Here is a 25358-nt window from a genome sequence, read left to right as displayed (position 1 = left end):
TGTGACACACAGTTGAGGGAATGAGCTGGAGGGTGATTTTCTGTATCAACCCCCCGAGCCTGTGGCTGATGAACTGCAAAGCAGCAAAACTCCAACGGAAAGAGTCGTGCCAAGGTCGCTCCAGGAGAATCTGTTGGAAGGAAAACTCTGGTTTCACAAGAGGAGCTTTCTAAAGAAAGTTTTTCATCCTTTCTGACCACAGGAAGCTCAGGAGTCTGTTGGAAAATTAGGCTCAAGTGCAAACCAACCACTAGTAAAAGGCACTTTGTCCCCAAATTGCCATTCATCGTCCACTTTCAAAGCTGACCAAAAGCTGTGGCTGCCCCATCCCTGGAAGTGTCCAAGGCCAGGCTGGACAGGGCTTGGAGCAACCTGGGCTGGTGGGAGGTGTCCCTGCCCATGGCAGGGGGGGCACTGAATGGCCTTTAAGGTCCCTTCAACCCAAACCCGTCTGTGATGCAGAAGGAAACAGGCTCCAATCCACATCCAGGACTCAGGTCTTCAGTTTTTCTGCCCAGTGCTTTGTTTGCTGGAGAATCCTCGGGAAAACTCACGTAGGGCATTCACAGGAAGCTCAGGAGTTCTGCTGCACTTCTTCATTTACCCATTGCCCAGAGATTTCTGCAGCATCTGCTGGCATCTAGTGTTGGCTCCCAACATTGCTGGTCGTGGTTCAGGGCTCTGAGTGGCAGACTCGACTCCTGGGGCAGCTTCTCAATGGCTGCCTTTCAAAGATTTAGGACATTTGGGGAAAAAAAAAAGAGCCTCCTAAATAAATGGCCTGGTTTTCAAGAGTGCTGAGAGTCTCATGTTCCATTAACCTGAATGGGAACTTCTGGAAAAATCAGGCCATTAACTTCTGTCTCGGAAGTACTTCTGGCTTGCACGGAGAAAGGGTTTTTAACCACTCAGAGGGTCATTTTCAACATTATAAAATACCTATTTTATTTTGACAATGTGAATTTCAGGCCCTGAAATCAACCCAACGGGAGTTCAAGGTGCAGGGACCCAGAAAAACAACATGGAGATCACCTGGACGGTGAGTTCTTCTCTGAGGCCTTTTGGACCTGGAGTGGCAGGACAAGGGAAAGGGTTCCCAGAGGGCAGGTTGAATGGGATAGTGGGAGGGAATTCTTGGCTGGGAGGGTGGGCAGGCCCTGGCACAGGTGCCCAGAGAAGCTGTGGCTGCCCCATTCCTGGAGGTGTCCAAGGCCAGTTTGGAAAGGGCTTGGAGCACCCTGGGCTGGTGGGAGGTGTCCCTGCCCATGGCAGGGGGTGGGAACAGATGATATTTAAGTTCCTTCCCAACCCAGGCCATTTTCTGATGAAATAAAAAGCAGAAGATACATGAGAGGCCAATGTTAGTGCCTAGAAGAGGTTTGTGATTAAAACCCCAAATTTGCAGTGATGTAAATCAAATAAAAAGTGTTGGATAACAGAAGTCAGGAAGGGTCATCACAGGGATGGGCTCCTTACGTGGTGTGGAGGGTTTGCAGAGCAGCTCTTGCTTTCTGTTTGTACCAGCAGGTGTCATCCACAAATAAGGCACGAGCTGCCAGGAGGGCTGAAACTGCAGTGGGAATGTAGACTGGAATGCAAGGAGAATACATGTGGAATATACATTGTGTGCAGTCTAAATGATGTACATATTTGATTTATTATATATAATATAAAATAATATAATATATTTAAGCAACCTGGGCTAGTGGAAGGTGTCCCTGCCGATGGCAGAGGGTTGGAACAAGATCAGTTTTAAGGTCCCTTCCAGCACCAGCCATTCCAGGATTTTAGGATTCTGGGAGTTCTTGGTCCTGCCTTGGCTCCAGAGGACAAGAAGCAGGTCTGTCTCTCCCTGGGAACACAAGTCCTGACCTCCTTTGAGATTTGCTGCCTGAACATGAGATGAGACCCGGCGGCTGAGCGGGACCTTTTGGAGCCCCTTGGAGAGAAGCGCAGTTGTTTTTTCTCCCTGCTCTCACTGTCTCTCTCTGTTTCGGTCCCTGAAGCCCCTGAACGCCACCCAAGCCTACGGGCCCAACCTGAGGTACATCGTGCGCTGGCGGCGCCGCGACCCCCGGGGCAGTTGGCACAACGAGACGGTGAAGGCACCGCGGCACGTGGTGTGGAACACGCCCATCTACGTCCCCTACGAGATCAAGGTGCAGGCAGAGAACGACTTTGGCAGAGCCCCCGAGCCCGACACCTACATTGGCTACTCTGGGGAGGACTGTGAGTACCAGGGCTGTGAGTGCCCAGGGCAGGATTCCACCTGGGGCAGTGCCCAGGGCATGGGCAGAGCTTGATTTGGCACAAAAATCCAGTTCCAGGTTGGACAGGGCTTGGAGCAACCCGGGCTTGTGGAAGGTGGCCCTGCCCATGACAGGGGGTGGGACAGGATGAGCTTCAGGGTCCCTCCCAACCCAAACCATTCCATGACTGGAGGGAAGGTTTGGCCTCGATGCTGTTCTGGGCTCTGCCAGTGTGACCCAAGTGACCCACCCTGTCCCTCGCCCTCTGTGATACCCCAACAGCACATGGAGTGGGGAAACCTGCAGGGTTTCACTTCAGATGGACTCTGGAGTGGGGAAACTGCAGGGTTTCACTTCAGATGGACTCTGGAGTGGGGAAACCTGCAGGATTTCACTTCAGATGGACTCTGGAGTGGGGAAACCTGCAGGATTTCACTTCAGATGGACTCTGGAGTGGGGAAACCTGCAGGATTTCACTTCAGATGGACTCTGGCTCTGTTCCAATCAGTGGCATTGAATTTTCTGCCCCGACATCTGCAGAGCACCAAGTTCATCTCAGATCAGAGGTTTTATGAATGGCCAAAAGGTCCTTAGTTCACCCTGCACTGGATTCTTGTGCCTCTCTGATAAAGCCTCAGCTAAGCCCCAGCTTGGGCTCCTGTTTTGGCTCAGCTTATCATCCTTTAAAGCTCTGCCTTGGTCACACAGAGCAGCAACCAGATTGTTGAATTCTCTTTTCACCTTTTCCTGGGCTGCTGGGAATCACCTCCTGTGCTTGCAGCATCTGAGGCCCTCAGCTCCCATTATCCTTCTCCTGTTGGGAGAACGTGGTTTGCTGCCAACTGCTTTGTTTTTATAGAAATATATTAGTTTGTGGTTTGGGGTCCCTTTGTGTGTGACTTCAGGATTACCAGGCAGGAAGGTGGATAAACCAGGTGAGAACCCACAAATCCAGGCTTGAAGGGGCACAAACAGGGCACAGAAATTTGAAGCAAAGCTGCAATTTTGGGGCTGGGATGGCACAGACAACACATCCTCCAGCTGGGCATCTCCTGGAGAAACAGGGCAAGGGGAAGGAAAATGGGTAGAAAAGGTGGGAATCAGGGAAAGAGCTGGAGCAAAGCTGGGTCCAGCTGAGAGGTTGTTACTGGGAAAGCTCTGCAAGCTCATGGCTCTGCCATCTCTGTGCACTACAAGGATATTTTTTCTAGTTTCTCTTAAAAATTTATGTAATAATTTAGAGTTTTTGGGGGATCTGGATAAGCCTCCATATGTGTGTTAAATCAGGGAGACAAAGCTCTTGTAGCACAGCCCAGACACAAACGTGTTCTGCCTGTACCTGAGGGCTGGGACAGGTTAAAAACACACAAAAAAATCCCTTATAAAATAGTCTCTGCCCTGTGATGTCTGAGTTACTTCACAAATAACTGCAGATTTCTACACACTGCAGGTGAGCTGGAACAGGAGGTAAAACACAACTGGATCAAATTCAGATCCATGGCTGTGAAATAAGGGAGTTTGGGACCTCTGGGGTCTGCCAGTGGCTGGGTGAGGCAGGAGGGGGCTGGATGTGCCAGACCCTTCCCTGGGACAGGGTGGGGAGCCAGACCCTTCCTGGCAGCAGGAAGCCCTGGTAGGAACTGCATCACAGTGCTTGGAGGAGTGAAACACCATCCTTATGATGGCTGAGTGGGTGAAATAGGATTTAAATCTTCTCCCTCCCCATAGGAGGCAGAGCTGTCACCTGCATCACCCTGGCAAGGGCAGAGGGGTGTCTGTGTGTCCTCTGGCTGACCCCCAGGTCCTGCAGGGCACAGTCACCTCTCTGCCCTGTCCATGCCCAGCCAGTGATCTCTCTGCCCTGTCCATGCCCACCCAGTCACCTCTCTGCCCTGTCCCTGCCCACCCAGTGACCTCTCTGCCCTGTCCCTGCTCACCCAATCTCTCTGCCCTGTCCCTGCCCACCCAGTGATCTCTCTGCCCTGTCCCTGCCCACCCAGTGACCTCTCTGCCCTGTCCCTGCTCACCCAATCTCTCTGCCCTGTCCCTGCCCACCCAAACACTCTGTCCTGTCCCTCCCCACCCAGTGATCTCTCTGCCCTGTCCCTGCTCACCCAGTGATCTCTCTGCCCTGTCCCTGCCCACCCAATCACTCTGCCCTGTCCCTGCCCACCCAGTGACCTCTCTGCCCTGACCTCTCTGCCCTGTCCGTGCCCACCCAGACCCCAAGGCTGCGCCCACCGACGTCAGGATCAGAGTTTTGAACAGCACAGCCATTGCTCTGACCTGGACACGAGTGCACCTGGACACCATCCAGGGACAGCTCAAGGAGTACAGAGTGAGCAACCCCAAACCTCGTGGGCACTGACCTGTAACACATCTAACCTTCTAAAATTCCCTGAAGGAGCTGCCAGAGATGGGGATGATGAAAACTCTGCTCTGGCCACCAGGACACTTTGGCTGCTCTGGGTGCAGAGCAGAGGGGCTGAGCTCTGTTCTGGAGCAGCACCAGCAAGGAAGGGTTGGTTTGCCCTTTGTGGGGCCTGGATGGGACTGGGACATCTCCTGTTTGCTGCCCCAGGGCTGGGATGGCCCTTCCCAGAGTCTCCCTGCAGGATCTGGGGTGCTCAAAGCAAACAGGGCTGCCCTTGTGCACCCAGAGTGGGGCTGGGGGGTCCTACCCCCGCAGGAAGGTGGCTCTGGGGGGAGTGACCTCAAACAAGGTCGTTGTTGTGTCATCCCCAAAGTTCCTACATCGTCTTTTAATGGACATCAACCCTTGCAAAGCCTAAACCCAGCGAGTTGTACTAACTGGCCACTAAGGACAGTCTGGATCCTGCTGTGCTTTGGGGTTTCTGTTAATATCTAATACTTTCTGCTGTGGTAAAGTACTAATATTTATGTACAGAGGGTGGGCCCTGTTCAGAACAGGCAAAAGTCTGAGCAGGGCCCTTCTATCAGCATTTCAGACAAAACCACATGTCTTGCAAACACCTCAAATCCAATAATCCTCTGGGCACTGCTCTCATTTTTCTGCCTCTGCTCTTATTCTGGTCTATTTTCTGAATGAATCTTATTTCTGCATGAAATAAGATTTGCAGTCAGGGCTTTGAATGGGAGGCTTCCCAAATCCAGGCTTTCCTTTGTGCCTGGATGTGTCCCACCTTTCCTTGTGCTCCGGGTGGAAAGGGAGAATCACTTGATGTTTGATGCTTGGGAACCAGAGGCAGCTCTAGGTCTGAGCTTAGTGGTTTTGCTCTGTGTCCTTTGGTAAGCACTTAACCCCCTGCTCAGCCTCTTCCTCGGGTCTCACCCTGACCTGGTGGGACCTGGAGCTTCACTAATTGCTCTAAAAAAGCTTCTGAGCTGCTCTTTGGAAAGGCAAAGTGCTGCTCTTTGTTTATATATATATATATAAAAATTTGCATTTCCATGGGAAAAGCTTCACTTGCCATGCATGTTTCTTGAAGGCCTATTTCTGGAGAGACAGTAGTTTGCTGAAGAACCTGTGGGTCTCCAAGAAACGGCAGTATGTGAGTTTTCCTGGAGACAGAAACCGGGGCATTGTGTCCCGGCTGTTCCCTTTCAGCAACTACAAACTGGAGATGGTGGTGACCAACGGCCGAGGAGATGGGCCCCGCAGTGAGCTCAAGGAGTTCCCCACCCCTGAAGGAGGTACGTTCCCAGGGGCTTGGCAAAGTCCTGCTGGGAATGCTCTGGGGGCTCCCACGACGAGGATTTCAGGGAGAAGTTTGAGTTTGTCTGTCATGGAAAAGCAGGGAATGAACTCCTGGTTGTTGGGTTGGAAAGTTGACAGCACCTGGTTCAGCCTGAGGTAACTCCACCTGTATGCACAGCAATCATCCAAACTTTTCAATATTTATGCATAGAAACACTATGGAAAGAGAGAATAGAGAGAAATGTGAGATTAACTTGGTTAAAACTTGGCTGTAATAACACCAAGGTCAGGGGTTCAATCCCCTGGGTGGGCCATTGACTAAGAGTTGGACTCGATGATCCTCGTGGGTCCCTTCCAGCTCAGAACAGTCTGTGATTCTGTGAAACAGGAAATATTTATACATATAAATATACACAAACCCCAAAGGAATTAGTGTTTGTTGCCTACAAGTTACCTGGTTTTCTTATTAATTAGTATTCTATCTTCAACTGGTTAATGATTTCTTGCTTCTCATGCTCATTAGTCCTCCACATTTGCACTCTTTTTACTATGCCAGATAGGCAGAGTTTCAGCACAAATGCTGGATTGTCTTGCACAGTTTCTTCTTCACTCCTGGTTCCTGCCAGATGTCCTCGTGCTCTCGGAATTCTGCATTCCTGGTCTCAGCTCTCAGCAATATTTCCCTCTCCCAGCCTTTGTTCACTTCCTCCCCCAGGTCTGAGAGCACCAAAACATGCCAAGCCCTGAACTTTAATTTGGTTTTCCAACCCAAGGGCATCACCCAGAGCTGTTTCACAGATTGAATCTCTCCTCTTGTGGATTAAATCCCAGGATTTTCTCCCACTGCTGCAGAGACTCCTCTTTAAGGAAATACAACTTTTCAGTACCAATTCTGAGCAGTGGGCAGGGGACACCTCTGAGCTACACCCAGAGCTGGCTATTGGTGCTCTCACCAGCCAAATAAACCCCTTGGCACACATCAGCAAGTAGATTTTAGGCTGAGCAAGAGGAGTGTTTGCAAATCCCCTCTGGAGTCACAGCTCTGTGTCCTCGATTGTCCCCATGATGTCCCCGTGCCGTGGGCTGGGGACAGGGCAGTGAGTGGATTCCTCCTGCTCTGGAAAAGGCAGGAAAATAAAGCTGAATTCTTTTGTTCTGGAAGGACATCCCCAAAACCTCCGTGGAGCTTTTCAAGGCAGGAGCACCTCGTTGTTCTGTTGGAGGAGCTCGTGGCAAGGATGAACCCGAGGCTTTCATTTCCCTGCTGTCACAGGGGCTATTTATAGCCACGCTGATAATTTTGTGTTGGAGCTGCACTTTCAGAGCCTGGCAGTGACTCTCCCAACAGCACAGGGAGAGTTTGGCACAGAATGCTGCAAAAACACGAGGGCAGATTTGCTAGAAGCAAATCTTTTGCTAGAAACAAATGTCCTCTCAAAATACAGTGGGATGTTCCCCTTTATCTCCCTCTCCATCCTATCCCTGCTGCACAAGGGCAGCACCTCCCAGCCCTGCCTCTTCCTCCACATTTCCTTGGGTGCTGTCTCCATGTTCTAAGGATTTTCTATTGATCAGCCCTAACAAAGCTTGTTTCCAAAGGAAGGACTCATTTCCTCTGGGTTTGCAGTCAGGGGCATTGTGAGAGTTGTGTGTGCTGAAGACCCAGGATTTGGGGTGGCTGCAGATATTTGGGGTGGCTTTAAACTTCTGTGGGTGGCATTAATTGAAACAATTACAGCAGATTGTACCCTTGTCACGAGGAAAATGTTGATTTCTGGTTTTCCTGTACCACTGAGCTTTTTTATTGACTACACATTGACATTTAGGAGACTGAATGACACAACTGCTGGTTAAAAATAAATACATCCCTAATCTCTCAGATCAGCAAGCCAAGCTCTTTCCCCAATTAAGACACCGCAATTATGAGTCAACCAGGAGAATAATTGAATTCAAGACTGTATAATTCTTTCCTTCCTTTGCTAGCTCTGAACAAGCAGTGATAACCCAGCCATTCCTCAGGGTGAGGACCCCTGGAGAGGAGCAGCAGCTCCCTGGGCAGAGCTCTAGACAGCACTTTGTGATAAGAGAAGCTGCTTTTTGTGCTTTTGAGAGAGAAATGGATGAGATGAAAACCTTGGGCTGGGTGGGGGATGTAAAAAACTCTGTGTACAACATAGAGCAGAGGGGCTTGAACTGTGTCTCAGCTCTGCTTCAGCTGCAGCACCTTCTGTGGCATCCCTGGGGGTGCCCAGCATGGCCCAGCTCGTGGGGAGGGGCTGCATGCAGAGCTGCTCTGGGTCCTGCTCCTGCTCACACTCTGCTGGGAACCCCAGGCTGGCACTTGGGCTCTGGCACAGGTTCCCTCTCAGCCCATTCCTGCCCCCTGCTCTGTCTGTGTGGGTGTCACAGAGTGTCCCAGGGTGTGGGTCAGCCTGGCAGGTGTTCACCAGTTGTTTTCTCCTGTGCTTTCTCTTCTCCCCCTCTCTCCCTGCTCCCTCCTCCTCCCAAGTGCCCAGTGCCCCCAGGTACTTAAGAATCCGGCAGCCAAACCTGGAAATCATCAACCTGGAGTGGGATCACCCAGAGCATCCCAATGGAGTCCTCACAGGATACAGCCTTAGATACCAGCCCTGTACGTTCCACATGGTACCCTCTTAGTGGTAATGATTTAGTCCTTCAGTGTTTGCCTCGCTGTTAATTCCCTCCTCACCCAGCACAGGAATCTCTCCAGTGGAGCTGGAGATTTCCAAGATGAGACAAACTGGTGGTGTTGAGAGGGGTCTTGGCACAGGGTTGGGCACATGGAGCTGCCCAGGGAAGGTGGGGGGTGCCCAGCAGTTCTCCAGCCTTGGTTATGGAAGGGAAGGAAGTTCCATCTCTGATTTAGGGAGACCCTTAAGCACAGTCTGAGCAGTTTCTGTGCTCACCCAAAGCTCCTGCTGTGGAAGATGGTCCCAGAGCCCACATGATACCTGAGGCAGTAGAGCCTTCTCTGCCCACCTGGATGTGCCCACCAGCAGCTCCAGGATGTCCCAGACCAGGAGTGTTTAACAGCAACAACAGCTCTGAGCACACACGGGGGTGCAGGGTGGTCCTGGGGTGAGGAGATGAGCTGGGGAGCACAGAGCACTCCTGAGCCCAGCCCAAACCCCCCTGCCCTGCCTTTCCTCCCCAGTTAACGGGACCAAGACGGGCCGGACCGTGGTGGAGAACTTCTCTCCCAACCAGACGCGGTTCACGCTGCAGAGATCAGACCCCATCTCGCGGTACCGCTTCGTGCTGCGCGCCCGCACCCAGGTGGGCGAGGGAGAGCCCCTGGTGGAGGAGTCCCCAGCCCTGCTGAATGAAGGTATGTGCCTGTGCCAGGGCCTGGGGGGCCGGGGGGCACGGGAGAGCCAAACAGGCTGGGCAGGGGAGCCCGTGGGGCACAGAGCGAGGCAGTGGCTGCCGTGCAGCTGCTCAGCTGCAGAGGTGGGGCTGGTGAGGGCCAAGTGCTGCAGCACAAACACTACAAAGGGACTGGGGGACTCCAGGAGGTCACCGTGGTGCCCCCCAAGCAGTGAGAGTTCCTCACATGCCCTAGAGCAGGAGGGCATCGTGGGTTTATGCTTCCAGAGGGCAGGGTTTGGTCAGATACTGGGGAGAAGTTCTTTACTCAGAGGGGTTTGAAACACTGGCACAGGTGCCCAGAGAAGCTGTGGCTGCCCTTGGAAGTGTCCAGGGCCAGGATGGATGGAGCTTGGAGCAACCTGGCCTGGTGGAAGGTGTCTCTGACCATGGGAAGGGGTGGGACAGGATAGTCTTTAAGATCACAACCATCCCAAACCATTCTGGGCTTCTGTGATCTTGCTCTGCCCCTGCTGAAGGTGATTTAATTTGCCCCTCTGCTGTCTCAGTAAATACGGGGCAGATGTGGGGGGCTTTTAGGTGGCTCAGAGGGGGTGAAGCAGCTGCCACCTCCCAGTCACCCCCTCAGCACCAGCTGCCCTGGCCCTTCAAAGTGAAGCCCCAACTCTCAGACTCATAACCAGATAAAATGCCCATTGTGGAACATTCATCAAACTAAGTGAAAGTTCAGGAGCCCTGAGGGAACGTGGGGAGACAAAAGGCGGCTCTTTCCTCTCTTCATCCTTCTCTAACAGCCCCATGATTGGGTTAGTGCTCTGATTTAATGGGGGCTTTGTCTCCTCTCCTCCATCTCCCCCTCCCCAACTAATGGCTCTGAGTAGGAAGAGTAATTCCTGCTCCGACCCAGTGGAAATGAAGCACTTCCCAACACCTCTTAGGTGGGTTCCAGCAGCACTAATTGATGCAGCAGAGTGGGAGATGGGGCTGGGGGGGGGGAAACCAGCCAAGATGAACCCTGGAAATCATGAGAGGGGCTTTAAAGAGGAGCTTTGCTGAGCACAGGAGTTGGATTGAAGGTGATAGTCAATATTTCTTGTTGTTTCTTTGCTGGGCTTGTTTCTGTGCACTGTTGGCAGTGAGCAGTGAAAGAACAGCCAGAACCAACTCCTGGGGTGGGTAAAGCTTAATTGATTTGTGTCAGGAAAGAGCAGGTGGTGCCTACACCTGGGTGGCAAGGTCAGGTACCCTCTCTGCAGGGTTTGGGGTGCACGTGTGGCACCTGATGCTCCCCTGCTGGACAAAGCATTGGCCACCAAGCAGCAAGAAAAATTATTTACAGCCAAGTTACAGAAATGTGGCAAAATTTGCCATCAAAACACGAGGTATAACATGACAGGGGTGAGTTTTACTCATGCCAGGCACGTGGGTACCATGAGCAGCTCGGAGTGCCCGCTGTGATGGGGAGGCACCTGCTGCAAAGCTATGCCAAGAATGAGGTTGGAATTTAAAGAAAATAAGCAGATGAAGAACATTAAAGCCATTAATGCTTCCAGAGGTTGTTTTCTGCTTGCCACACTCCTTCCCTGGAGCAGTTTAAATCAAACACCCTCACGGGACAGGAGGAGCAGGTGATGGGAGAGCTACAATGGGGAAAACCAGGGTGAAATTCAGCACCAGGACCCGTCCTTGCTGGGCTTGGATCGAAGCTCCTGCTCAAGCATTGGCTTAATGACCCCCAGGCTGGTGGGGGCTTGACCTGGGCTGTGTTACCTGGTGTGGTTTATTCATGGTCTCCAAGGGGGCATCCCTGCCCTGTGCCCTGTGCCAGCAGCTCCGACGTGCAGGAGGGTGCCAGGTTGTGTTTGATGCCCTCACTCCCCTCTCTCAGCTCTCTGGTGACTGTGCTGAGTGTCCCCAGTGTCCTGTTGGTGTGTTCTGGTTGTTTTATCTCTGCCTGTGTTTTCTCTTCCCTGCTCTCTCGTCCCCCCTCTCTGCCCCGGGCGCTGCCCTCGAAGCCACACCAACCCCAGGTACCGTACCCGGAGGTAACAGGCATGGGGCGAGGTGCTTTCTGTGCTGCCAATTAAGCATGAGCTCCATTAACCCTTTCAATGGCAAAGCGAAGCCTCAGGAGGCCAAACTGGGCACGTGAGATGCTGGCAGGGGAACACAAACCCCCCCAGGCAGGAGGGACAGGGCAGGTCCCACAGCGGGGTCTGCAGAGATCAAACCCCCCTGAGAGGGGCTGAGGAGCCTCCTAATGATGGCCAAAGCCACCAACACTGCAGTGGCCACACACTGGACAAGCCCAAAGGAGAGTCAAGGTGCCCATTAAAGAGGGTTTTCCCCCTATTAAAGAAGGGGGTTTGCTCTATTAAGAAGATTTTTTGCTCTGTTAAAGAGGGCTTTTTTTTGCCCTGTTGAAGAGGTTTTTAATCCCAGCTCTTCACAAAACCCTCTCCCTTTTGAAGCCTTGACATCCCCACCCTGCAAAATGCAGAATATTTGCAGCCAGCCCTGGCTTGGTGGTGCCCATCCAGCCCTTGAGCTCTGCCCTGTGGGATTCAAGGTGGATTTTTCCCCCCAGGAATCTGCAGTGGAGCAGCTGCCAGCCCTGGGCACACAGGGCTGTTCATGATGCACGGGCACCACCAGCCACTCACCTCCCCAGGGCTGTGCCAGGGCTGTGCCAGGAGCATCCTTTTGCTGCCAGGTGCCCATTGAAAGGGTTAAGGATGATGTTTGTGCCACAGCTGTGCATGTCTGCATGGAGGCTATTGCTGGCTTGGCCCTCCTTGCTCTCCCTGCAGTGGTAAAGAAGCAGAGAGAAACCTTTCCCAGTGAGGGGGGCAGCCCCTCCTCCTGTTCCCATAGAAACCAACCCCCCAGTGCCACCCTGCAAAGCCCAGAGTGCCACTCCTGGTGCCCAGAGAAGGATTTCCACCCCGTCCCAACGCTGCAGAGGGGACTTTGCACACACCCCATGCCCTCTGAGTGCTGTTCCAGCAGTGGCACCGCCTGCTCCCAGCTCAGAGGGGTGGGTGGCACTGCCAGGGGGTGCAGCCACCCCCAACACCCCCAGAGCTCCTGCTGTGTGTGGAGCCCCAGCCCTGGTTTCCCTGCACTGAGGGCTCTCCAAGAGGTCCTGCTTTGCCTTTGCTGGGCACAGCCCTGGAGCTGCCCAAGGAGGAACAGCTGCCCAGGGAAGGCTCTTCCCGAGGGATACAAGTGCAGGACCTGCTCTCTGCACCTGTAGGTTTTGCTTTCCTGCCTCAAAGGTGTTTCTCCTCCTTTCATTTTGTTGCAGTGATGTCTCCACCCAGTATTATTTTGCATTTTTTTTCCATTCTGAAGAGATGTCAATATTTTCCTCTTTTCCTCTTCTGTCTTTTTCTCTTTTCCAAACAAAAAAGAAAAGGGGGTAACAGATTGGTCTGTTTTGGGTGGTGGGAACCTGAAAATGGACACAAAGAACCTTTTGGCTTAGAGGATCTCTGTCTTCCAAGTCCTGGAGGGCTGTTCTGCTGCCACAGCTTCTATTTCACCCAGGGTTTAGCTCATCCACAAGAATCCAGATTTCCTTTGTGGATCAGGATCACCTTCTAAAGTGCTTTTCTGCCTGCACTGGATATTGCTGGACTTTGGAAACAGGGAGTGATCTCTTTATCCCTCAGCATCCTTTCAGTTCAGGCTTCATTTCTTACCCCACCAGAAGCCACATGAATCAGTTGCTATTTAAAGAGAATTCTCCAAGTACAGAGCCCACCCCTCTATTTTTCACCTTCCAGTGGGAGAAACAGTAAATTGGAAAGATGGGGCAGAGCTGAGAGTGGCCTGAGAACAGCAAGGGGAGCAGTAGGTCACTCAGAGCTGCCTCAGCCCTCTCAGCATCCTCCAGCACAGGGAATTGGGGCAGAATCACCACGGGAAGATCCTTTTCCCATCCCTGTCCTGCTCTTTGCTGGATGTCATTTCTCCTCAGGCCACAGCACAGGAGCTGCTGCACAATCTGAGCAGTGTTTGGCTCCAGAGCTGCTTCTCTTCCTAACAAGTCCTGCTTGCAGTGAGACGCTGCTTGACCTTTCCCAGCTCTGCTCACTGACCTAGATTTGGTGGATTTTTATGGATTCACACTGAAAGTTGTCTTAAATTGCTCTAAAATGCTCTTTGCCATGGGCTGCTGGCACTAAAAGAGAATAAAAAGGTCTTTTTTCAGGGGTAGCCTTGCACAGGCAGGGTCAGGGCTGGTCTGTGTGGGCAGGAAACTGGACCAGGCTGATGAAATCAAAGTGAAGTGCTGGGACTTCCACTTAGGAAAGGCTTTACCCTTCCTAACCCAGACCCAACAAAGGGTAAAGAAAAGACATCCAGAAAGGCTCTTATTTATGCTCTGAGTGACAAAAAATCAAAACTGGTTCCTCTCCCACCCGTGTGTGTGGGAAAACATCATCAGGGACCATGAAGAGTATTGGTTTTGGAGTTGAAGAGAAAAAAATGACTTTTCTCTGTTCTCTTCATGTTGTTCCATAATTAGGAATTGGAGGAGAAAGATCCCATTGTTCATTTTAGGAACAGAGAGAACTGCTGACCCCTCTCTTTTGGAGGCTGCTCAATCACCCCTTTCTATTCTTGAGTCTCTTTATCTTTTCACATCAGATTTGTGGCACTTTATGGCAAAGACTTCACAATTTCCTCCCGTTGTTCAAAACTGAGCGGGCCAGAAGCAAAAAATAAATCCCTGAAAACGTATTTGACCAATCATCAAAAATCATGAAAAATTAATCCAATTTCTCCAAGCCTAATTATTTTGTAGACACACCCAAGGGAAAGTCATCACTACAGTGTAACAACACATTAAAAGCACTTTAAATAATTAAAGAGCAACATAGATGTGGGTTCTTTCCTGCAGTTTGTTAAAAAAAATGGAGCTACTCACTGAACTACTGCAGGAGTCGAGTCCTCTCCTCAGAGCCTCCCTCTTTAAATACCCCCTTTTATGATTCTCCCTCTCTGGTTTTTGCTTTTTTTTTTCTAATCTGAGCTTCAAACAGGTTTTTCTGTGTCAGGTTTGAGCTCCTTTTTCCTGGTGCAGTCACGGGAGCAAAGCAGCAGCAAAGAGCTCAGCATCTCTCATTACTGAAACTCTTAATTGCTGCGTCCCTGTCCCCAGCCCAGCCCATCTCCCCCTCCCGTCCTGCCCTGCAGCCCCCGAGAGGAAATAATGCATCTTGCCTGGCAGAAAAAGCATCTCTGCCTGGCAGAGAGGGGCAATTACTGGGCTGAGTGGTGGGTTTGGAGTTTCCAGGAAGATGGGCTGGGCCGGGGGGGGAGCAGGGCTGGGAATTGCTGGTTTTGCTCTGCTGGACTGGGATAAAGCTGCTCCATCGCTGGTTTCCAGGTGCTGCTCTGCCCCTGGATGGGAGAGTGGCATTCCCTGCTTTCAGCGACCCTTCCCCAGCCCACGAATTCCAAATGCTCGGTCCTGTTCCTAACCTTGAGGCAGCTGCTGCCAAAGCCCCCGAGTGAGGATGCAGGAGAACAATTCCAGCTGCTCTGCAGAGCCCGGGAATGTTCCGGCTGCTGCAGCAGGACTGGGAGGGTGGCTGTGATTCCAAAGGAGCGGTGCTGGGAATGCCAGCCTGGCCCTCCAGCTCCCCCTGCCCCTTGGGAGCAGGGAGCTGGCACTCCCTAAGCAGCCCTGCCGTGGTGGGCAGGGCTGGGGGACCCCCGGGAGCCCCGGGAAGGGTCTCCCCCCTTTCCTTCGGGGCGCTCCGGAGCGCTCTGATCTCTGTCAAAGCCCGCCTTGATCTCCCCCCACGCCGAAACCAGCTCTCATTAGGGGATGCATTTCAAAGCCCAGCAAATGCCCCTTATCTTCTCTGCCCCAAATCTCCCAGCTGAGCTTTTCTGCCGCATCCATTTCATATTTAAACACTAATGAGGCCGTAGCTTTGCATCCCGGGGCAGCTTAGGGACTAAATCCCCCTCCCCGACTGTGGGAGCCCTGCTCGGCTGCAGTGCCTTCCCATCCTCCCCGCTCTCAGATCCTGCTCTCCAGCTCACCCAGTCCCACTCTTCACCTGGTCCTGGGCCTGCCAAGATGATTTTTATCCCCAGTGCCAACAGCCCCTCCCTGATGTCACGCAGGGACTCAGGAGTGAGCTGGTGTTGTCCTGATGGGATGTGACAGTTCTGCTCTTGGGGACACTTCCCCCAGAGCCACTGCAGAGCTGGGGCAGGGTGGGCACATCCTGCCCAGAGTCCCTGCCAGTCAACCTGGTGCCAACCCCTCCACTCAGGGCAGCATCCAGGACACTGCTGGTGCTGCAGCTTCATCTGCCCACGTGTGGGGCTGCATGGAATACACAGAATCACAGAGTCAGAGAATGGGTTGGGTTGGAAAAGATCTTTGAGATCATCAAGTCCAACCCTTGGTCCAACTCCAGTCCCTTTATCAGATCATGGCACTCAGTGCCACGGCCAAGCTCAGCTGAAAAACCTCCAGGGATGGGGAATCCACCCCCTCTCTGGGCAGCCCATTCCAATCCCTGAGCACTCTCTCTGTAAAGAATTTTTTTCTGATATCCAACTTCAATTTCCCCTGGCAGAGCTTGAGCCCATCGTGCCCCCTTGTCCTATTGCTGAGTGCCTGGGAGAAGAGACCAACCCCCACCTGACCAGAACTTCCCTTCAGGCAGTTCCAGACAGTGCTGAGGTCACCTCTGAGCCTCCTCTTCTCCAGGCTGAACACCCCCAGCTCCCTCAGCCTCTCCCCACAGCACTTGTGCTCCAGTCCCTTCTCCAGCCTCGTTGCTCTTCTCTTCTCAGTTGGGTTGGAAGAGACCTCTGAGATCATCAAGTCCAACCCTTGATCCAACCCCACTGTGATGACCAGCTCAGGGCACTCTGTGCCCTGGGCTGGTCATCACAATGGGGTTGGATCGAGAAGTGGTGGATTCTCTGTCTCTGGAGGTGTTTCAGAGGACACTCAGTGCCACATCCAGTCCCTTCTCCAGCCTCGTTGCTCTTCTCTGGCCCCGCTCCAGCCCCTCAATCTCTTTCCTGGACTGAGGGACCCAGAACTGAACACAACACTCAAGATGATCCCCTGTGCAGGGATAGCGAGGCTGGGGCTTATCCCAGATAATCTTTTCCCATCTGAGCTCTAGAGGAGCATTAAGTCTGAATCTCTCCTTCTGCCAAAGCCATTCCAGCAGTGCTGGGCGATGCAGACAGGCCTGGGAGGGGCTGTGTAGCAGAGGAAGGATGAGGAGACTGGAAGCTGGAAGGTTGTACCAGGTTTTCCAGCAGCTCCTGCCTTTCAGAAAGTTACTTGGGGGCCTTTTGGGGTCTTCTTTTCCTTCCAGAGGAGCCAGGGATTCACAGGGGAGTGCTGAGACTGCATTAGCTGATAATAAGCCGTGTCTCCGGCGCTGTTTGATTGTGTACCCGGCCAAGCATTCGAGGAGGTGCAGCTCAATCACGTTAATGGGGACATTAACCCAGTGACACCAATCTCTTAACCTCCCCAAACCCTCTGTGCATCACCAGAGATGGATGTTGGCACTTCTCAAAGCAGCCTCAGAGCACTGCAAAGTCCTTCACCAGCAACTGAGGGGGAAGGAACCGAGCCCAGCAAACGCCCTGTTTGCTACTCCCCAGGCCAAAGCTGGGCCATGTCCCACCCAGGCTGTGTCCCCTCCCTGTCCCCAGCACGTCCTCTGGTCTGGGGCAGGGCTGGGCTGTGCATGGGGGGCTTTCCTGGGGGGCTGCATGAGGCTGGGGGGGCTGCTGTGGGTACCACACTGGGGAGGATGCTGGGCTGGATCACTGTGGCTGCTCTTGGGGTTCACCTGGGGCTGGGCTCAGGTTTTGGGGGGGCTGTGGCTGCTGCTGGTGCATCCCTTGGGCTGGGCTGGGGTTTTGGACATGCTGTAACTGTGGTTCTATTGCAGCTGTGGGCAGTGGGGAGATGGACTGAGCGACCTCCTGCTCTTCTCTGCTTTTGGATGCCTGGCAGGGCTGAGGTTTTAGGGGTTTGGTCTCCTCGGGGATGGGCTTGGTGAGAAAGCAAGCCCTGGCTTGGTTCTGGGACTCCTTTTAAAGTACTTTCCTAGAGCTATTCTTGTTTGTGGGTGATATTTATAATAGCTGGTTTCATTTGCCTAAAAGAGGGATTTGTAATCCCTTGATCTGCAGAAAGAGTAAGTAAATACAATTTCATGTGAGCGTCCTGGGGCAGGTCTCCTCTCAGTAACCTTTGGTATTTGAAGTAACATTTCAGCTGCTTTTCCCACTGGCAGCTTTTCAGGTCCAAGGCAAAGCCTCCCCTTCAGTGGGACCCTCACCCACACTCGGGGGTAGGGATTAAAAGGGCACATTTACCCCTTCCCTTGGAAACACAGCCCAGGTGGGGCATGGACAGGGGGCTGTTTAGTGAGCAAATTGCTCAGACTTTCCCCCTGGACAGCGAGAGGTGTAGCAACCCCTGGATCTTCATTTAAATGTAAATATTGAGGGGCAGTGATGGCAAAGCACCATCCATCACTCGCCCACGAGCTAAAATCCACCTTAATGCTAAAGCTGCTCCATCACCAGCAGCATTAGCACAGAGCCCAGCCAGGGTGGAAGGAGCTGGAAAGCTTCAGGCTGAACTGGCAGCTCAAAAATGCTGGAGGTGTTGTCCAGGGGCAGCTGAATTAATGTAATTGTGGCTTGCCTGGCCCACGACAAATGGGATTAGTGTATTTCCTTAAGAGCTAAATCCCATTTCATTTTCCAGGGAGCCCTGAGCGCTCCCAGCCTGGTCCTGCTGGGGAATGGGGGGTGAGGACAGGCTGTGCCTCCCCAAACACCCCTCACCTTCCCACAGGGTGGGATTTAAGCCCGGGATGGTGAGGGGGTACTGGGGCAGAGCAAAGGCAGAGGAGGAGCAGGTCGTTCAGCCCTGGGTGGGCATCAGACTGGGGGCACAGGAGCAGCTGTCTGGGGGTATCAGCTTTCTGGGGATACCCCCCTCCTGCTGCCCCCTCCTGCCCCCCAGCCCCTCAGCTGGTGCATGGCCATCCCTGCATGGGGACAGGGATGGGAAAGGCAGCTCAGCCTTGTGTTCCCAGCGGGATTTGCTGCCTCCCTCCCATCCCATGTGCCCACCCGTGCTGTGCCACCCTGCTCCCCTCATGTGCCTGCGTGGGCAGTGCCGGGGAGGGCGAGGGCAGCCCCGAGGAGACATCAAAAGTCAGTGTTTCCCTCTCCCAGCTGCAACTGGGACGCCTCCAACTCCACCAGTGGAGCTAACCAGTACTACAGCCACCCCAACTACCACCACCACCGACACCACTACCACCACCACCGACACTACTACTGCCCCATCTACCACTGACACGACTACTACCACCACAACTACCACCACCACCACCACCACCACCACCACCACGGCCGCCAGCACCGCCGGCAGCACCACGGCAGCTGCAGAGAGGGCTCCAGCAGCCACCACAAAGCAGGAGTTGGGTACTGAGCTTTCCTTTTCCTCTAACCCCTCTAACCCAGCTGGCACCTTCCCCACATCCCACTCAGAGCAATGTGGGCACAGGGCAAACCTGAGGCATCCCACGCTCTGGGGGTGGCTTTGTGAGGAGCTGGAGGTGGCACAGGCTCAGCAATCTGGGGGCATAAGTGGCTCCTGGGAACTGAGTGCCACCCTCCTGGTCTCAGGGGTAACACACAGCCCTCCCTGGGGTGTTGTGATGCTGGGTGAGTGTTTGGGAAGGAGGTGGAAAACCCCACAAAGCTCTCCCAAGTGTTATCTTGTATCTCAGTGCCGTTAAAAGGGGGTTCTGGTACTGCTGTAGGAGATGTCACTTCAAATTTAGCACCTCAGCTGTTGGCTCCGAGACCTGTCAGCATTTATAGGAGTCTCTGGGTTTGTGCTCCTGCTCTCTGCAGTGCCCCAGCCCACAGGAGAGCTGGGGGGGGGGGGGGGGGAGTTACAGCACCTGGGTGGGAGCCAGGGCTTGGCCAGGTCAGGGTAGACTTCCCAAGCAATCAGCCAGAGCAGGATGATCAAACTGTACTTTGATGGGGCATATTCCCAACTAGTGTGTTGTATCAGCAGATCCAGAGATGGATCTCCCTGAGCCTTGTTTTTAACACGCTGCTATAATGGTGTCTACAGTTAATAAATAATTCTGGTTAGTTATATTTAGTTATTAAAAAGTGAATCGAGCCAGGAATGCAACCAAAATCTAAAGGTTGGATGGGATTTGGAGCAACCTGGGCCAGTGGAAGGTGTCCATGCCCATGGCAGGGGGTGGAACCAGATGAACTTAAAGGTCCCTTCAACCCAAACCGATCTGAGATGATTCTATTACTCAGTTCAGACCCATTTCTTTATATTCTTGCCTAAGATTAGCTCAGAACTGTGAAAACCCAGCAAAACCTTGTGCTGGGAGGTCCTTCCTCCACCTGACACCCCAGTTTTAGCATCAAAGCCCCACCACAACAGGTCACTGTCAAGTGACTACGTGGGGAAACATAACTGAATACAGGTAATGAAGTGGTGAGGCACAGAGCAGGGAGATGGGAGAGCAGGAGGAACTGTGTGTGTCCCCACCCAGCCTGGGGACACGAGGGCAGAGGCTGAGCCCTGATGTGGGGGGGCAGCACAGTGTGTGAGAGGGATCTGAGGTCACCCCACAGCGCCAGGTCCTCGCAGTGCCCTGAAAGCCACACATGGTTGGCCTCATCCCAGGGACTGCAGTTATTGATCTGTGTTTTGTCAAATCAAAACATGAGCCATGCCCTGAATAATAATTATTATGATAATAATAAACCCCCCCTGAGGTGTAACTTACCCAGCACCACCAGAACACACACACTGAAGTGGAGGATTTGCTCCACTTCCCCAGAAATGAACTTCATCCGCTCTCCAAAGCAACGTCAACAACCCTTAACTTCAACATCAGAAACGAGTGACTTCATTGCCCCACTGGCTGCCTCCAGCCCCAGTCAGATGACAGGGCTCTCCCCCAGCCTTTGCTCCTGGCTGTGCCAGGGAGGCTGAGTGCATTCATGCACGTGTCTGTCACATCCACCTGGGCACGAGTTTAGTCCCATTTCCCTGCCCACCGAGATCCTCAGGGATGTGCCACACGAGTCTTCAGACTCCTGAGATAAGCTGAGTACAGTTGGACTCAAGAATTCCCAAAGAGCTTCTGCTCCCAAAATTCCCCCCCAAAAAGAGTTGAGACTCTTGCAAAGACAAGGTACCCTTAGGCTGAGATCAAAGCTCTGACTTCAGGACTTATCTCGTAAGGTTTTACCAGCACCAGCTGCTAGATGAGGTCTCATTATAATCCAAAATACTAACAACTCCTGTTCTAACCTGTCCACCAGCCACCAATGGATCGTCCATATGGGACATAAGAGCTATGGCTAATAGTAACTGGGCAAACATCACCTGGAGCCACAATTACTCTGCAGGAACTGACTTTGTGGTTAAGTATATCACCAGTAAGCATCAGATCGCGTGGGGACTCTACAGGGTGGTGGTGCCATCAGAGATCCTGCCAGCTCCCATGGTTGCAGACCATTCCCTAACCACTGTGTGTGGAGTGATGCTCCATGGCCAGGTGGAGGATGGGAGAGGAGAAGATCCTGGTCCTGGCTGTTCAGATAGACCAGAGCTAATCCTGGTGATTCCCATGTGATTCCCCCTCCTTGCACCGACTGCTGTGAGGTGTTTGTGAGATGTAGATGAACGAGGCTGTTCCTCTGTGAACTGTGCATTGAGCTGGGCTGCCTGTGGTCAACACAAAGAGTCTTAAAACTACCTATAAATGTGAAATCTGTGGCAATTGGAGAGCAGTTTTAAATGCCTTCTTGAACCTGGAGTTGGCAGAATCATCTATGATCCCAAACCTCCTGTCATATTGGATATCATTGTCTCTTAACATTGCAAGGCTCGTACTTGGTCTGGAAACTCAGTATCTCTGGTCTTAGCTCTTCTTTAGAAAGATATTTCTGTGTTGCTGGTGGTTTTGGGCTGTTACAGACAGGCACTGCTTATCTCCACCTTTACTTCCCAGCCATCCCAGCCCTCACCTCTGCTGCTGTGCCAGCCTGAAATGGGCATTTCAAATACACCAGTTAGTTGTAACCATCAGCAGGAAATCCCTTCTGGCCATTTAGAACATCCCTTAAGTGATGACCTTGAATTCTCTTTGGAACAACTCCCCGTGCAGAGCCTGTGCCTGGTCTTTCTCTGCAGCCCCCAGGGCTCCAGCAGGGCACCATTTCCATAATTCAGGACCCACATCAGCTTGCCAAGCCCTAAATGCCAACTATCCCAGCTCCCAAACCACCCATGTGTTTTTTCCCAGCCCTGTTTTTGCCCCATCACTGGGAGCACAAAGCACAGGCAATGCCCCTCCAGTGCCCTTGTGCTGAGCTGTGCCCAGGCTGGGCTGCAGCATTCCCTTGGGATTTCCTCACCAGGCTCTAGCTGAGGGAGGAAACCTTGGAGACTTCAGCCCTTCCTGGACAGTCAGGGGTGGCATTTGAAGCAACAAAATCCTCCAAGCCACATTTCTCCTTCCCTGCAGCACCGCTGAAGGTGCCACCTCCAGAACCACAACTCCAAGCCCCCTCTGCAGGCTCACTAGAATTCCATGGATAATGCTTTTAATTAAGCCCATCAGCAAATGATTCCCAGCACAATGCAAAGAACAGGTTGTTCTTGGAAAGGAACTGGGAGCAACCAGCCCATGACCATCCTTGAGTCAAAGGGCTACACTCCTCCCCCCAAAAGCACCACCGTGCCAGCAGGGTGAGCAGTGCCACAGTTTAATGCATCATCCTGCTCATCCAGACCCTCCTTAACCCACCAGCACACCTGGTACCACTCCCAACAGCACAAGAACCAGCTCCTTTACCAAGTGCTGTCCCCCCTTCATCCAGCTGAGAATGACCAGGCAAATATTACCTTATTCTGTGCTAAAACCCCAAATATCCGGACCTGAGACTGGGCACGTAAAGAACCTCCCAGGTCGTAAAAGCAGGGAGAGATCTGAGTAGCTCCAAGTATTTTTTTCCCCGGCGTGGCATGCAGGGATGCAGCACACCCGAGTTCCTGCATCCCTGATCTCGCCCTGTCCTCGGTGAGCGCTCACGAACCTGACCCCGAGCCGCGTTCTTGCTGCTCGGAGCCCGCTGTGCCAACACGGGGATCGCGGAGCCTCCCGCGGCTGCGTTTGATGTGCGGTTTCTGTTTCTCAGGTAACAACACAGAGAGATCTATCTCTATTAAAGCTCAGACCCCTTCCTCTGTGCAGCTGGCGGATCTGACGCCGGGGATGATGTACAAGCTGTGGGTGTTCCCCAAATGGTCTAGCCCCAGCGAGCACTCGTACATAACCTTTACCACCAGCTCAGGTGAGAGGGGGCAGCCCCGGCGCGGGGGGCGCGTCCCACGCATGTCGCACCATCGCGACATCGCGTGGTGGCGGGAGGCGGTCGGACCTGCATGGAAAACCCTCCTGCAACTCCGCCTGGCCCGGGGCCACCCCGGCAGCGCCCTGGGCAAGGGCTGGGGGGCACTGAGAAGGAAAGGGGGGCTCAGGAGGGGGCAGAACCCGCGCGTGTTGTCGGTGGCGCTGCCCGAGCTGTGTCTGCGCCCCCTCGGTGGTACCCGCGGGGACGGTCCTGGCACGTGGCTGCCCCCAGGCTGTGCCAGAGGGGCTGGAGGGGAGGAATCCCTCATGGAATGCAGGACTGGGAGTGGGAGCAGGGTCGTGGCATCTCCCTCGGGGTTTTCAGCCTCCAGGCACGTTTTCTCTGGCACCGAGTTTAATTGCAGGAGCGATTTTCCAGTGGTTTTTGCAGCTCCCCAGTTATGGGGTTCCTTCACTACCCACTCACCACCACACCCTTATTGACTCCCACTGGCACTGAGTGGGGCTTTTTGATAAAACTTCCCTGTTCACACTTGAGAACTTTGAGTAAATCCAAGCAATAGTAACTCCCTTTGTGTTCCCCCGGGATTTCGTAGGGATTTGTGTAGGACCCTGTCAGAGCAAGGCTCTGACACTCAGCTGGAAACCAGGGAGAGCAGGAAGCCCTGGAGCAGCCCCCTGGCTGGTGTAGGAGGCAGAGGGGGGATTTTCAAGGAGCTGGAATGATTCTTAGATCCAGCCGAGTGATGGAAAACTCCAGCACTTACCGGGCTCTGCTGAGAAGGGCAAAAGGAAAATGTGATTCCCAGCAAGGCAGAGCTGTGGGGAGGGGGAGCAGCTCCCCACACACCCCCAGGCACATCCTGTTTGACATCCCAAAATTTGGTGAGCCTGAGTAATTTCCTGATGTGCTAAGATGACACAGGGACAGATGGCAGCTGCTGGTGTTTCATGGAATCATTAAGGCTGGAAAAGACCTCTAAGATCATCGAGTCTGTCCATTAACCCAGCACTGCCAAGGCCACCACTAACCCTTGTCCCCAAGTGCCACATCGATGTGGGTTTTAAATGGCAAATGCAGCCCAGCACCAACACCCAGTGAGTGCTGCCCTTGGCTGTGCCCGGCTCTGAGCTCTGATGTGCCTCCCCAAACTGCTCCCTCGCCCTGGGATGGGACCAACCCATGGCACAGCAGCCCCTGGAACGTCCTGACCCCACACTGGAGGTTCAGCTCCAGCACAGCTCCAGTTGCTTTGTTACCTCCCCAGTTTTGTTTCTCCTTCTGGACCCTCCCCTGACTCCGAGATCCCCACCCACCATGAGACTTATCCTTCTGGAAAACTCTTCCCAACCTGGACCCGCCTCTTTCCTTTCCTCCCCTTCTCCTCCCCCATTTTGGGATCTGTGGGGGGAGTGAGGGGCCAGCAAGGGGCCAGGAATCATTAGAAAGGGGGGAAAAAAGCAATATCCTTGGCTGATTCATGCTGGGAGACTCTGCATATATTTTCCATAATTGAGAGGTTCCTACTGATGTTTTCCTGGAGACTAAAGGATGGGGCCACCTTTATCCCTGTGCTGGAGGCTGGTGGTGACCTGAGCCCTGGCACTGTGGGATGTGCATGAATAAATGCACATCCATTTCTCTGCTGGCTGATCTGCTGACACAAGAGCTCGGCCCCCGCTGACAATCTTATGCCATCAGGAATGCTCTGGACAAGAAGTCACTGTTCATTTTGGGGGGGTGGGGGGTGGGTTTTTTGTGTTTTACAAAAAGCTGTTCCAAAGGTTCCTTCAGTTTGAGGGCAGAGAAGGAAGGAATGTTCCACCTGCACTGAGGCTGCAGGACACGGCCCTCTGGCTTTGCCTCTGATTAAGTGGCAGCTCAATAACCCAACAGTGTCCCCTCCCAGGAGCAAAGGACACTGTGAAGTGACAGAAATAGCTTCATATAAGGAGGACTTCTAAATTTAAAATAAATAAGTTCCTCAGCCTGTACAAACACTGGGAAGAGTGTCCAGGGCAGGGAGTGGAGCTGGGAAGGGGCTGGAGCAGCAGGAGGGGCTGAGGGAGCTGGGGGGGCTCAGCCTGGAGAAAAGGAGGCTCAGGGGGGACCTTCTCACTCTCTGCAATCCCTGCCAGGAGGGGGGAGCTGGGGGGCTCAGGCTCTGCCCCAGGGCACAGGGACAGGAGAGGGCACGGCCTCAGGGAGTGCCAGGGGAGGGGCAGGTGGGACAACAGGGGGAATTTCTCCATGGAAAGGGTGGTCAGGCTTTGGAAGGGGCTGCCCAGGGAGGTTTGGAGTCCCCACCCCTGGAAGGACTGGATGTGGCACTCAGAGCTCTGGGCTGGGGGACAAGGTGGGGATGGATCACAGGTTGGACTTGATGACCTTGGAGGTCTTTTCCAACCTAAATGACTCTGGGATTCTGGGAAGAGGATCACACAAGGCTGGAGGGAGGGGGACTTTACATTCCCAGTGGTGTCCTTTACAAGCAAAGCCAAAAACTCTGCTGCTGTTCTGCTGGTGGAGCCCAGCTCTGCTCTTGGCACAGAGATGGTGACTCTTGGGTAAGGTGTTTGCTGCCATGAGGTTATAATTAATTTTTTTCAGAAGGCACTGCAGTTGCATTT

At 53.2% G+C, this 25358-nt stretch overlaps 1 protein-coding gene across 18 annotated transcripts in view; it reads left to right on the top strand.

Annotated features, from left to right (window-relative positions):
• NFASC (neurofascin) overlaps window positions 1-25358 on the top strand; it is an 89929-nt gene that overhangs the window by 52231 nt on the left and 12340 nt on the right. For 9 of the 18 annotated variants that reach the window (XM_071578731.1, XM_071578730.1, XM_071578726.1 and 6 more), the window contains 10 exons: window positions 969-1039; window positions 2007-2229; window positions 4472-4587; window positions 5720-5924; window positions 8438-8560; window positions 9104-9277; window positions 11292-11306; window positions 18535-18786; window positions 20671-20787; window positions 22552-22707. In XM_071578731.1, coding sequence (XP_071434832.1) covers window positions 969-1039; window positions 2007-2229; window positions 4472-4587; window positions 5720-5924; window positions 8438-8560; window positions 9104-9277; window positions 11292-11306; window positions 18535-18786; window positions 20671-20787; window positions 22552-22707 — 1452 coding nt within the window. Of the gene's footprint in view, window positions 1-968; window positions 1040-2006; window positions 2230-4471; window positions 4588-5719; window positions 5925-8437; window positions 8561-9103; window positions 9278-11291; window positions 11307-18534; window positions 18787-20670; window positions 20788-22551; window positions 22708-25358 lie in introns of those variants that run through there. The other 9 variants (XM_071578734.1, XM_071578733.1, XM_071578738.1 and 6 more) reach the window with 6 other exon arrangements.

This window comes from Pithys albifrons, chromosome 28 (genome assembly GCF_047495875.1).
Source record: "Pithys albifrons albifrons isolate INPA30051 chromosome 28, PitAlb_v1, whole genome shotgun sequence".
NCBI classification, from domain to species: domain Eukaryota; kingdom Metazoa; phylum Chordata; class Aves; order Passeriformes; family Thamnophilidae; genus Pithys; species Pithys albifrons.
The sequence above is the reverse complement of the archived record's forward strand: the minus strand, read 5'-3'. Positions and strand labels throughout refer to the sequence as shown.